General features: G+C 65.8%; 1 protein-coding gene across 1 annotated transcript; it reads left to right on the top strand.

The window, feature by feature from the left end:
- Nucleotides 1–988: 988 nt before the first annotated feature.
- On the top strand, nucleotides 989–1,889 carry EMIHUDRAFT_202961 (hypothetical protein; the record flags this gene model as incomplete). The annotated part of the gene is made up of 2 exons (XM_005783298.1): nucleotides 989–1,247; nucleotides 1,318–1,889. The coding sequence occupies 2 exons, from the start codon at nucleotides 989–991 to the stop codon at nucleotides 1,887–1,889; spliced, it is 831 nt and encodes a 276-aa protein (XP_005783355.1).
- Nucleotides 1,890–12,412: the final 10,523 nt, after the last annotated feature.

Genomic DNA, 12,412 nt, shown 5'->3' with positions numbered 1-12,412 from the left:
CCCTTCCTCAGCCCCTCATTCTGCCCTTCTCCTCACGCACCCCTGCTGCCCCTCCCCCCAGTTCTCGTTTGGCTCTGCCGCGCCGCCCGCGGCCACCTTCACCTTCGGCGCCCAGGCGGCCGACGCCCCCGCGCCAACCTTTGGGGCTGGCGCCGCCGCGCCGATCTTCGGGGCTGCAGGCGGCGCCTCCGCGCCAACGTTCGGAGCTGCTGGCCCCGCCGCCGCGCCCGTGTTTGGAGCCGCTGGCGCCGCCGCTGCGCCGACGTTTGGGGCCGGCGCCGCGACTGCGCCCACGTTCGGAGCTGCTGGCGCCGCCGCGGGCGGCGTCTTCAACTTCGGAGCTGCTGGCGCCGCCCCCGTCCCTGCTCCGGGCGCGGCGGCGCCGGCCTTCACCTTCGGGTCGGGCGGCGCCTTTGGGTCTGGGGGCGGTGCGCCGTCGTGAGGCGGAAGGAGCTGGCAGGCGGACAGCCCGGCAGGCTGCATCCGCTCCCCGGTGCTCCTCCCTAGGTGCGCCCTCCGCAGCGGCGGCCACTGGCACCGGCGCCGGCGATGTTGCCGGCGCCAGTGCCGGCGCCAGTGCCCGCGCTGGGTCGGGGGCCGTCCGGGTCCGCCTCATCAAAAGGGCGGGGCGGGGCGGGCCGCGGTAGGAGGCGCGGGCGGCCTGCAGAAGGCGCGGTGGGAAGGGAAGGGAGGGGAGGCTCGTGGCCGACGGGCTGCCAAGCGGCCGACAGGCAGGCATGCATGTGTGCGGCGGAAACCCGTTGCTATGAATGAAGGGGGCCACGGAGATCTGTCGGGCGGGGCCCAGACCCCAGACTCCGTCTCGGTGGACTGCGCCCCCCGAGCGAGCCACTACGCGCTGCGCCTGCGGCTCGTCTGGCGCTGTGGGGAGCGTGAAGTTGTGTTCTGAACTTCTGTCGCCCGCGGCTGTCGGTAGAGCTCCTTTTCATAAGTTCAGTGCACAGCAAAGGGGCGCGGTCACACACATATGCACTTGCGAGCGACAGCGCTGACTGTATCAAAGGCGAACCATGGTCGAGGTCGAGATCCGGACTCGGTGCCGAAACACTTCCTCTCGCAGCCCATCTGCCACGGCCAGATTGGCCGCATGCGCCGCAAAGGAGCCCAACGCAACCTCGTGTTCGATCGTGCGCTGCCAGCGCCTCCGCCGGCGGAGCCGCCGCCGCTCGGCAAGCTGCGCGGGCTGGAGCACAACAGACCGCACGCAGCAGCCGAGCGCCGGGCAGGTCAGACAGCCGCAGCACGCGAGGGTCGGCAATACCTCGGCACCCGGTGGGAACTCGAACGCTGTGGTAGTGCAGCAGAGCTGCAACCGCGCCGCCACCGCCATTCCGGGCGACGGCGTGCAAGCGGGCGCTGGGCAAGCCGCTGCGCTGCAGCTGGGCGCTGAGCACGCGCTCACTCGTCCCTCCCACCCGCAACCTCGGCCTCTCGCCTCGCAGAAGGGCATGCACGCGGGCGCGAGGCCGGCAAGAGCGCAGCCGCAGCCACAGCAAACGATGGCGTCGATCGGTTGGACGGTGGCGGGAGCGGGACCGGCAGTGGCTGCAGGCGGAGGTGCCGTAGCGGGAGGAGGGCTTGAAGCGGCGTGGGTTATGGGCGTTCCGGTGACCACAGGGGCGCCGATCGAGACCGACGTCGATGTAATCGGGACACCCACCGCAATGGCTGAGGTGTCCATTGCAATTGGGGGCTGCCCTTGTCAACTCCAGGCTGCGCTCTCCGGGCAAGCTCTCCCTTCTCTCTCGGGAACGCCGCTTTTTGCGAAGAAGAATCTTACAACAAAACTCCCTCGCACAACACTGGGCACGGGACTGGCGCGCACTGGCACGAACACAGGAAGAAGAATTGTGCGTAACCTGGTTTAGCCCCCGCCAACTCTATTTGATATCGAGTAATCTCGGGTAATCTCGGGTGATGATTTGATCTCGTGTAGCGAGCCTGAGCGAGCGCGCTCGCGCGTGCACTCACTCACTCACTCACTCACACACGCACGCACGCACACAACACAGTGTTAGAGTTGTTTGGTATTGCTAAAAATCTCTCTCTCGCACACACACACGCACACACACGCACACACACACACACACACACACACACACACACACACACACACACACACACACACACACACACACACACACACACACACACACACACACACACACACACACACACACACACACACACACACACACACACACACACACACACATTCTTAGTTATCTCGGGTAATCTCGGGCAATCTGGAGTAATGTTGAGTAATCTCAGGGGGTGAGCTCGCGCATGCGAGCGCGCAAACACAGGCGAAGCAAGGGCGCGACTGCGTGGCTTAATTTAATTATTCATCTTGGGCAACCTCGAGTGAAGTTGACCTCGCGTAGCGTACGATATCCCACGTCCTGACCTAATTAATTAATTAATTAATTAATTAATTGTGTATTGTATTCCACGTCGGGTGTTCGTAAGTATTCCAGGAGCGGAGCGAGGCGCGGGCGGTGCGAGGCGGCGGCGCAGGTGCGCGGCTCGATTTAATTGTTAACCTTGGGTAACCTCGAGTAATATGAGTTCGAGTAATATGAGCTGACCTCGCGTACTGTATTCCACGTCCTGACCTAATTCATTAAGTAATTAATTAATTGCGTATTGTATTCCGCTTCGGGTATTCGTAAGTATTCCAGGAGCAGAGGAAGGCGCGGGCGGCGTGGCGGAGCTGTCTCGACTCAGTGCAGTGTACCACCACCCACGCTGTAGATGGATAGGGGAACCAATAGAACACAGTAGGAAGGGGATAGGGGAAGGGGGGAGAAGCTGTGAGAGACCCCGCCCGAATGCCCGCCTGCCCTGCCCGCCTGGCCGATAAGATCTCTTCACCTTCTCATTGGTGGAGTATAGCTATAGGTACGAGGGGGGTGTGGCAAGTCTCGCGAGTCTCGCCAGGGGCGCCTACCAACCTCGCTTGCGAGGGGCGTGTGGCATGTCTGAACGGACTCGTGAGGGGCGCCTACTTACCTCGTTTCGTCGACGCGGCGCTTCGTACACACAAACACCCCGCCGCATTCGTCGCCGGCGCGCGACACGTTCCCGTCGGCCGGACTGTCCTCGCCGAGTGCGTGCCGCTGAGGCGGGACGCACTCAGGGACAGTGCCGGCGGGACGCGGCTCGAGAGGCGGCTCCCGCGGAGGCACGGCTGGCACCCGTGGCGCGGGGCTCGTCTTCGGAAAGACCAGGATCGCTCTACTGGCAAACTTCTGGCTGACACGCGCGCCCCGTCGAGCCTTCGGCGGGCGCGCTGCGGTCGCACGCCTACCCAAGTCATATGCCACGGCGTGCGATCTAGATTCAGCACTTGGGCTGGACCAACAAGCCCTTAGACGGCTACTACAGCATGCTGAGGCCCCCCAACACCACTGGCACCGCAGACACGCCGTCGCCGCCGCCCCCCTCCGCCTCGCCCTCGCCCCCGCCCCAGCCCTCGCCGCCGCCCCCCTCCGCCTCGCCCTCGCCCCCGCCCCCCTCTGCATTGCCTTCGCCGCCGCCTGGCTACCTGCCCCTCAAGTCCCCGCCGCCACACCCCCCGCTCGTCCCGATCATCGCTCCTCCCCTCTCCCCCGTCCCCCCCACCGCCCCGGACTATCCTGCCGGCGCCGCCACCAAGGAGGTCACCATATTGCTCAGGGCAAAGAGCTGTCCCGGCCTATCCGGCAAGGTCCTCGCCGGGAAGCGGCTCGCCATCCCCTTCCCCGAGGTGTCCATGAGGTGCGATGGGGTCGAAGTGGGCCAGCGCCGTCGCCTTGCTGACGGGGACGACGTCGTCGTCACCATCACCATCCTGACCACTGACTCGAACCACGACTCGGTCTTGGACTCGGCAAGGGATCTCTTTCAAAGCCAGGAGTCCGCCACCGCGATCCTCGGCGTCGCGGTACAGCGCCCCACGCGGTGTGCCGGTCCGGTGGACGGACCTAACCCACAGATTTGGTAACAGGTGTTTTCGGGTGCAAGTATAGGCCAAAGGGTTGTGGGTTGCTCATGGAAGACGAGTCTTTAGCGTAAAACGGAGGGCGTAGCCGTAATCAGCGCTATGAAATTAGCCGGGAACGTATCTTGTAAGAGGTGTGGCGAAGATGATTTTTTTCGGGGGGGTACCCAGCCTGGACTGCGATAGCATACCTCTTTTTCTTCTCGAGCTCAGCGGGCAGCGGCGGGCAGGCAACACAGCCCGTGGGCTCGCAGTCGGCCATGGCAGAGCGACGGTGGTACGGCCTATTCCTGGCCTTAATATCGGCGGCAGCCTGTCAACCGACCATGGGCGCCTCAGCCAAGCGAAAAAGGCTTCCCGCCAAGCCACTGGTGACAGTTGGGAGAGGGCGATCGGCAGGTAGCTTCTCAGAGGCCTATGTCTTGCCCAGCTGGCGCCTCGGGCGGCGGACTACACGTCAACGACGACATGTTACAGGCAGCCTCAGACCATCCGGTCGACGGTCCGGTGGAGGATCAGGCCTCTACATCACGCTCAACGCCGGACCTTGCCTCCGTGGAGGCTGTCGGCAAGGCGGTGTTGACCTGGATCCCGCTGCTGCTGGGAGAGAACACGGACGACGTCGTAGCAGCCCTCAAGGAGCCACCTACGCTCACTGGCGAGGCCGTAGCCGCTATCTACCACCACATCTTCAAGGGCAAGGCGAAGGGTCGGCGGCTAAGCTGCGACCAAAATGGCCGCGAGCGCACCCCTGGGCGCGCCTTGTACCACTGCCTGTTGGCGATGGACGCGGAGCTGCCGCCGCCGTCGGATCTGACGCCGAACGAGATGAACGCTTTCGCGGGCCGCGTCTGCAAGCTCTTCCCGCCGTACATCAGCAGCAAGAACGAGATCATGAGGTACGCCAAGAGCGGCGGCAGAACTGCCGCCGCCTCGGCTGCTACCCGCCTCGCCGCCTTCATCGAGGCTCGCGCGGCGCCGGCGGGTGAGGACCTCAAGGCGCTGCTGCCCGAGCGGCTGCGGCCGCCCGCCGACGCCGCCTCGCCCGCGACCAACGGCCAGGAGCGGCAGCGGCCAGACGAGCCTTCGCCGGGCGGCGCTGGCGTGCTGGACTTTGCGGCGGCGGCGGCGCAGGCACCGGCCGTCGATCCACACTCTCCCGCCGAGGCGACAGAGTCACCGCCGGAGGGGGGCGGCGACCCCCCCGACGGCGGCCCGCCGGCGCAGAGCGACGACTCGTCCCCCGCCGAGGGCGGGGGGCGTGTGCACGAGCTCGAGCTGGCGCGGAGGCGCGCCGTTGAGGAGCTCAAGCGGGAGAAGGAGCGGCACGCCGCCACCGAGGCGCAGCGGATCGCGGCCGTCGCCACGGTGCACGCGCAGGAGATCAAGATCATCAGCTACGAGTCGCGGCGTGAGGCGCGGGAGCACGAGCAGCGCGAGCGCGAGACCGAGTGCGCCCCGCTGCTCGGGCGCATCCTCGAACTCGAGGCCGAGGCGGCGGCGGCGGCGCAGGAGCACACCGCCGCCGTCGAGACGCTAGAGCGGCAGCAGGGCCGGCTGGTCCAGGCGGCCCTCAACGAGGAGACGAGGCTCCGTCTCAACGAGGTGAGCGAGCGGCGCCAGCGGCTGCAGGCGGAGCTGACCGAGGCGCGGAAGCTCGCGAGCACCGCGGTCAAAAAGGAGAAGAAGGCAACGGCAGAGGCGGAGGCGGAGCGGGAGCGCGCCGCCGAGGCGTTGGCGGCGAGGGAGGCGGCGCTTGCGGCTGCAGCCGCGGCGCAGAGCGCCGCGACGGGCGCGGAGGAGCTGCGGACCGCGCTGGCGTCGGTGTCGGAGCAGCTGGCGGCTGCGAAGAGCAAGATCCGGTCGCTCGAGACCAAGGCCGGCATCGCTTGGAGCAAGGCGGCCGAGCCGCCGAGCCTCGCGTCGCGCGAGGGCGCGCGGTCGCTGGAGGCGAAGCTGCAGGACGCTCTCGCCCGTATTGAGACGCTTGAGCAGGAGCTCGCCTCCCACCGCGGGCGGGGCAAGCGCGAGGCGGCCGGCCGCGGCGGCGGGACAGAGTACACGGTCTCGTTCAAGAAGCTCAAGTCGGACGGCTATCGCCTCGATCCGTACGTGCAGGACATGATGAGGCGGCTGTGCGAGTGCTGCAACATGACCTTCGAGGCCGCGGCGATGGCGAACGACCTCATCATCGCGATGCACACGCGCTCCGAGGTCACCGCCGGCATGCAGATCAACGCGACGAACGTCAAGAATGCGTACTTGCGGCTCGGCTGCCTCGATGACTTTCTAGAGAGGCAGGTGCGCCAGGCGGCGCCGGGCATCCACTACGCCATCGCGGCGGACGCTGGCAACAAGGAGGGCGGCGAGAAGCAGATGATCATGTTCTCGATGTGGGAGAACGGCAAGCCGATCCTCGTGGTTGGCTCGGCTGCCGCCCTCTCGGGCGACCAGTCAGCGAGGAACGGGAGCGCCGTCATCATGGCCGAGATTGACCGGCGCGGCTTTGCGCCACGCGGCCTTGTGCAGACGCTGTCGGACGGCGCCGAGCCGGTCGCTGGCGAGAACGGCGAGATGCAGCGGACCATCAACAGCTGCCGCGAGGGCGCGCCCGTCGGTGCTCCGGTGCAGAGTGCCGTCAAGGAGACGTGCGCGATCCACGGCAAGGCGCTTGAGGAGAAGCACGGGCTCGAGGCGGGGTACCCGGGCACGTACCTCTGCGAGCTGACGCGGCTAGTTTGGGAGTGCTTCTCGGTGCGCGGCGGCAACAGCGCGCTCTTCCGTCGGATCTGGACGGCCGAGTGCGGCCTGCCGGGCAAGGTCTACGACCTCTGCCTGGGCAGCCTGCCCGAGCCGACCGAGTCCAAATGGCAGATCCTCTACGAGGTGTGCCGCCGCCTCACCATGCTCTGCGTGAAGCACCCGGCGGTCCTCGTCGGCGGCTGGATGATCGAGGACTTCCTCAACCGCTGCCTCTCTCTCCTCCGCGGCACCGTCGACACGGCGATGCCGCAGAAGGCCGGCCAGCACGGCTGCCGCGACAAGATCGAGATCATCGCGGGCGCCGTCGGCGAGCGAGACTTTGTGGCGGCGATGTTCATGCTCGTCGACCTGTGGGAGGAGAACTTTGCATCCTTCCACAAGGCGATGCGTTCGCCCTCCGAGTTTGGCGGCTTCAAGCACGGCCACATACGGCACGAGATGGCGGTGCACTCGCTGGGCGACCTCGCCTACTACGACGCGGCGGTGGAGGACCCGAAGAAGGCGCTGCCGAGCTTCTTCAAGTTCATTGAGAGCAGCCACCGGCGCGGCTTCGCCGAGGTGATGACCGACACCAAGCGCAAGGACCTCATCAAGCGCGCCATCAAGTGCATCGAGGTGATGCGCGAGCAGCACATCAAGTGGAACGGCACGACCTGGACGCACGCGCGGCACCTTCTCGGCGCGCTCACCTCCTCCTCCTACGGCCAGCTCACCGCCGGATGGGTGCTCGAGCAGCTCGGCGAGGGGGCGGCGCTGGCCTCGGCACGCGGCGCAGGGCCGACGCCGCAGGCGCGCGACGCCGTCGGCGAGCTGCTCCGCGCAAAGCTGCTCGAGCGAGAGGCGGACGGCGAGCTGGCAGCAGAGGCGGCGGCGTGGGGGCTGACCCGTCCGGCCGTGATTGGCGAGCTGCTGACGATCGCGACGGGCGAGAAGACGTTCTCGGAGAGCGCCACGCCGCTCCTCTTCACCGAGATGACCAAGCGGCTCTTCATCGGCCTCGCGACCAACCTCTACCTCGAGTCGACCGTCTCTGTGCTCACGCTGCTCGTTAAGCGGCACCCTCAGGCCCACTCGCTCACGATCAACCACGTCTTTCGCTTCCGCATGAAGCTGGAGGACGAGCGGGCCGCGCTACAGGCAGCAGGCATGCGAGCGAGCTGCGGCGGCGCGCTGCGCGCCGCCGCTCAGTTTGAGGCGGCGAGGAAGACGCCGCTCAGGGGGCACCGCAATCTCGCGCAGCGGCAGGAGCTCGTCAGGCGCGCGCTCGCGCAGGCCCTGGGCTACGCCTATGCGCGCTTCTTCTCGCGGCCAAAGGACAGGTCGGGCGTCGCGCAGCTCGTCGCCGCCGAGCGCGCGGCGTACGACAAGGCGCAGGCGGCGCTGCCCGAGGCGAAGGTCGCCGCGCTCAAGGCGACGTGCTTCTGCGGCCCGACGGGGAAGAGGCGCAAGGCTGCGCAAACGACGCAGACCTGCCGCGGCGTGCTGCAGCCGCTGGCCGCCCCTGGCACCAAGGTGCCGGCCTCTCGCTTCAACAGGGTGAAGGCGGGCGCGAAGGAGGGCAAGAAGGCGCAGCGCGAGCGCGAGCGCGAGCGGAGAGCGCACCCGCCGAACAGGCGCAAGAAGCGTATCACCGAGCGAGGGCGGAACAAGCTCATCGAGAAGAGCGACGCGGCGCGGCGCCCAAAGCCGGCCAAGGCGAGGGCGGCGCCAACGAGGCTGCCCAGCTCTCGAAAGGCGGCGGCGGCGGCGACGCAGAAGGCGGCGGCGGCGGCGGGCTCGGACTCGGAGAGCGATGCCGAGGGCAGCGACGGCGGAGGCTCGGACTCGGACTTCTCCGACGACAACTCGGACAGCGAGGAGGAGGAGGGAGAGGAGGAGGAGGCAGCGGCGGGCGGCGACAGCGCCGAGGCTGCGTCGAGCGCCGCGCAGGGAGAGGCCTCGAGCTCGGCGGAGGCGGCAGAGGAGGCGGACATGTGCGATGACGACAGCGACGACGACGATGACGATGGGGCCGCGGCGCACGAGGCGGAGGGGGCAGCCGCCGCGGAGGAGACGGAGCAGCAGGTGAGGGCGGCGTTGGCGGCAGCGGCGAGCAGCGGCAGCGGCGCTCTCGATAGCGCCGACGCCTCGGTCGCGGCGCTGAGCGCGAGGGAGGCGGCGGAGGCCGCGGCCCGAGACGTCGCTTCTCGACTCGAGGCTGAGGCGGCCGCCGCCGCCGCTCGGGCTCAGGAGGCGCGGGCTCGGGTCGAGGCGGAGGGGCAGGTGACGCAGGCGCTCGTCGACCATTACGTGGGCGTCGGCGAGCGGCTCAAGGTGATGGTGCGCGCGTATCAGACGCGGACGGGGTGCTTGCCGACCAGGCAATCAGACATCGGCCCCGATTACGCGCGACTTTGCAACGAGTACAACTCCCTCAAGCGGAACCACGAGGGGCTGGCGCAGGCAGCCAAGCGGGCCAGGAGCGCTGGGTCGTGAGGTGTGGCCGGCAGCGGCTCGCGCGGGTGATTTTGAGTCGCGGAATCGCGGATCTCGGTCGCCGCGCGTCTCTGCGCAGAACCCTCTGGTAGCGCGGTATGGTCGGTGGTCGAGTCTGAGGGTACTGTTATGTGAATTGAGTGTTGTGTGGCGCCCGTCCGGACTCGTGGGGCTGCTGTGAGCCGCTTGGTTCAGCGTCTAAAGGCTTTAAAGGAACCTCGGCCCACCCCTACAGCTATCCCTTTGGCCTATAGCAAGCGTCACCGACACCTCGGGCGGCGGCGCGAAGAAGGACCCGCACATCGCGTTCCTTCATGGCGGTAGAGCGGACTTCCGAGGCAGGAACAGGGTGTACTACAATTTCCTCTCCTCGCCCGGGTTCGCCGTCAACGTCAAGACGGAGGAGAGCCCGTGGCCTCCTCCGCGCCGGTCCCACAACCATAGGCTCAGTCCCCCTGTCTGTATGCACGCACAGGACGCCACATTCAAGCTGCACAACTCGGAGCTGACCGTGGACGGGTCCTTCATCACTGAAGCGCACTTTGTCGTCCGCAGAGGCTATCATCCACCGAAGGCTCAAATGGCAGACCTCGGGCTGATGAGTGTGCTGAGCGACAAAGCCTCTTTCTGGGCCAAGGAGCTCGACGAGTTCAATACCGGCGCGCTGGTTGCACGTTCTCCCTGCCCTTCGGTCTCACCCACGCAGGATTAAGTCGAGCGGTGTGTCCCTCGCACAGGTTGGAAGGTGATCAACGGGACGTGCTCTGGCCGCTACTTCAAGATGGGCCTCGGCGGCTACAAGTACTGCGGCGATCTCAACATTCAGATGAGGCGAGCCACGGTCAGTCCACAGCTGCCGTTGTGCCCACTTCATGGCTGGAGTGGCGTACGCGCAGGTATTCTAGCGCGACCTTCAAGTACCGCCAAGCGCCTGTTTTTGCGAAGAAGAATTGTGGGCGCACTGGTTTAGCCCCACCCCTGTCAATACACCTCTCCTTAAAATCCCTGTGTGGTGGCGGCGTGCCGTCCTCCCATCCCTCCTTGCTGTGCCTGTTTTCTTTCTTTCTTTTCCCTGTCAATGTGCCTGTGCTAGACTGAGATGAGACCGCCAGTGGAGTTGGGAGTCCACCGTGCACCGCGCTGCTTCATTGCAATGGCGGAGACGCGCTGATAGCATTCCTGTGCACGCAGTTGGACCAGCACGGCCATCGGGTGCGTGGCGCAAAAGACCTGTTTGCGCTGTCTTCAATATCAGCGGCTACATGCGCTGCTGCGCGTACCGGTAAGGTCCACATGTTGATCACATCCATATACCTCACTAACATACAGCTGGCGAGACTTGCATCCCTTGTCTGGCCATGCTGTGCATCATCTCACCGTATGCAGCCGTATACGCCCACGGTGCTCACAGGGTCGGGCGTCACGGTGCTCGTGGCAAGCATCTCCGTCACTCTTGTGACTTGTGGGCTTGGGTGGTGTTGCCTCCGGTGCTACTGCTGGCTAGGGTGCCAATGGCGCGACGGGAGGCGGCCATTGGCGCCACTACAGCAACGATTGTTACGCCGTGGAAAAATCCGGGATTTCGTGCCCCGAACCGGCCGACACGTGGCCGCATATATGTATATATACCACGTCCGTATCGCGTATGGGCTGCACAAGCCAAACCACGCTCATCACAGCTTGCCACAGTGTGGCCCCTGGCAGGGGTAAGCCATTCTTGGACTTGGTGTACCAGCTCACAGCAGGGCCGTTTGATCACGATTGTTACACGGCGTGAAAAATCAAGTATGCCTGACATAATTTGTTTTTTGTTGTTGCCGGTGACCTCAGCCCCTGATGTGACTTTCACAGTAGCCCCGGGACGGGGGGGGGGGCGGGCCTCACCAGGGGCTCACCGGGGCCCGGCCGTCCCCGCCCCCTCCCTCACCTGCCCCACCCCGGGGCCTCACCCCACCCCGGTGCTAGCCCCGGGCTGCCCGACCTGGCCAGCCGGTTTGAACATCGCTGTCAGGGACCTCCAAGGGCTCCACCCCGGCCCCTGGCTGACTGCCAGCACCAATGCACCTGCCTGAAGCAGAGTGGGTTGCTGTAGGGAACGCATTTCACGGCTTGAGATTCGCACCGGAGGGCGGAGGGGTAGCTCGTCCCCGGGTGCGCCCTCACTGCCCCGGGGGTGGGGCCTCACCGCAGCCGGCGACGTCCCGGGGTGAGGTCTCGGGGTGAGTCCCGGGTGAGGCCCGCCCCCCCCCCCGTCCCGGGGCTACTGTGATAAGCACATGAAGCATTTCCAGGCCCCCCATCAGCCTGGGGGTGTACGGCCTACGGCATTGATGATCCGCCTCAAGCCCGGCGAGAGCTCACAGCTCTCTTCGTCCGTCCTCCTCTCGACTGCCGCTGCCGCTGATGCGTCGGCGCCCGCATCGCTGCTCCTCCTCCCTTGGGTTGTCTGTTTTCTTTCTTTCTTTTTTTCCCTGTCAGTGTGCCTGTGCTAGACTGAGATGAGACCGCCAGTGGAGTTGGGAGTCCACCGTGCACCGCGCTGCGAGCGAGCCTGTCGTGTCTCTTGTGCTTCTTGTCAGGAGCAGGAGAGCCCCACCTGTGCCCCTGTCATTCCAAAATCCTGCTCGTGCAGGTGGGGACCCTGTCATCCTCCTCTCCCCCATCCCTCGTTTGGGTTTGTCTGTTTTCTTTCTTTCTTAGCCCCATTTCAGCTTTCTTTCTTTTAGCCCCACCGACTCCGGATCGACGATCGCCACGAGCTGCTGCCCGGCGACCGGCCGACCGCCGCTCGCCTTCGACGACAGTCGTAACAATCGGCGGTGAGCGGCACCTCCTTGGCCCAGCACCGGTGTTATCACGTCTCAGCTGCTTCATTGCCATGTCCAGTTATGGCGGAGACGCGCTGATAGCATTCCTGTGCACGCAGTTGGACCAGCACGGCCATCGGGTGCGTGGCGCAAAAGACCTGTTTGCGCTGTCTTCAATATCAGCGGCTACATGCGCTGCTGCGCGTACCGGTAAGGTCCACATGTTGATCACATCCATATACCTCACTAACATACAGCTGGCGAGACTTGCATCCCTTGTCTGGCCATGCTGTGCATCATCTCACCGTATGCAGCCGTATACGCCCACGGTGCTCACAGGGTCGGGCGTCACGGTGCTCGTGGC

Source organism: Emiliania huxleyi (genome assembly GCF_000372725.1).
Source record: "Emiliania huxleyi CCMP1516 chromosome Unknown EMIHUscaffold_18, whole genome shotgun sequence".
NCBI lineage: Eukaryota > Haptophyta > Isochrysidales > Noelaerhabdaceae > Emiliania > Emiliania huxleyi.
The sequence above is the reverse complement of the archived record's forward strand: the minus strand, read 5'-3'. Positions and strand labels throughout refer to the sequence as shown.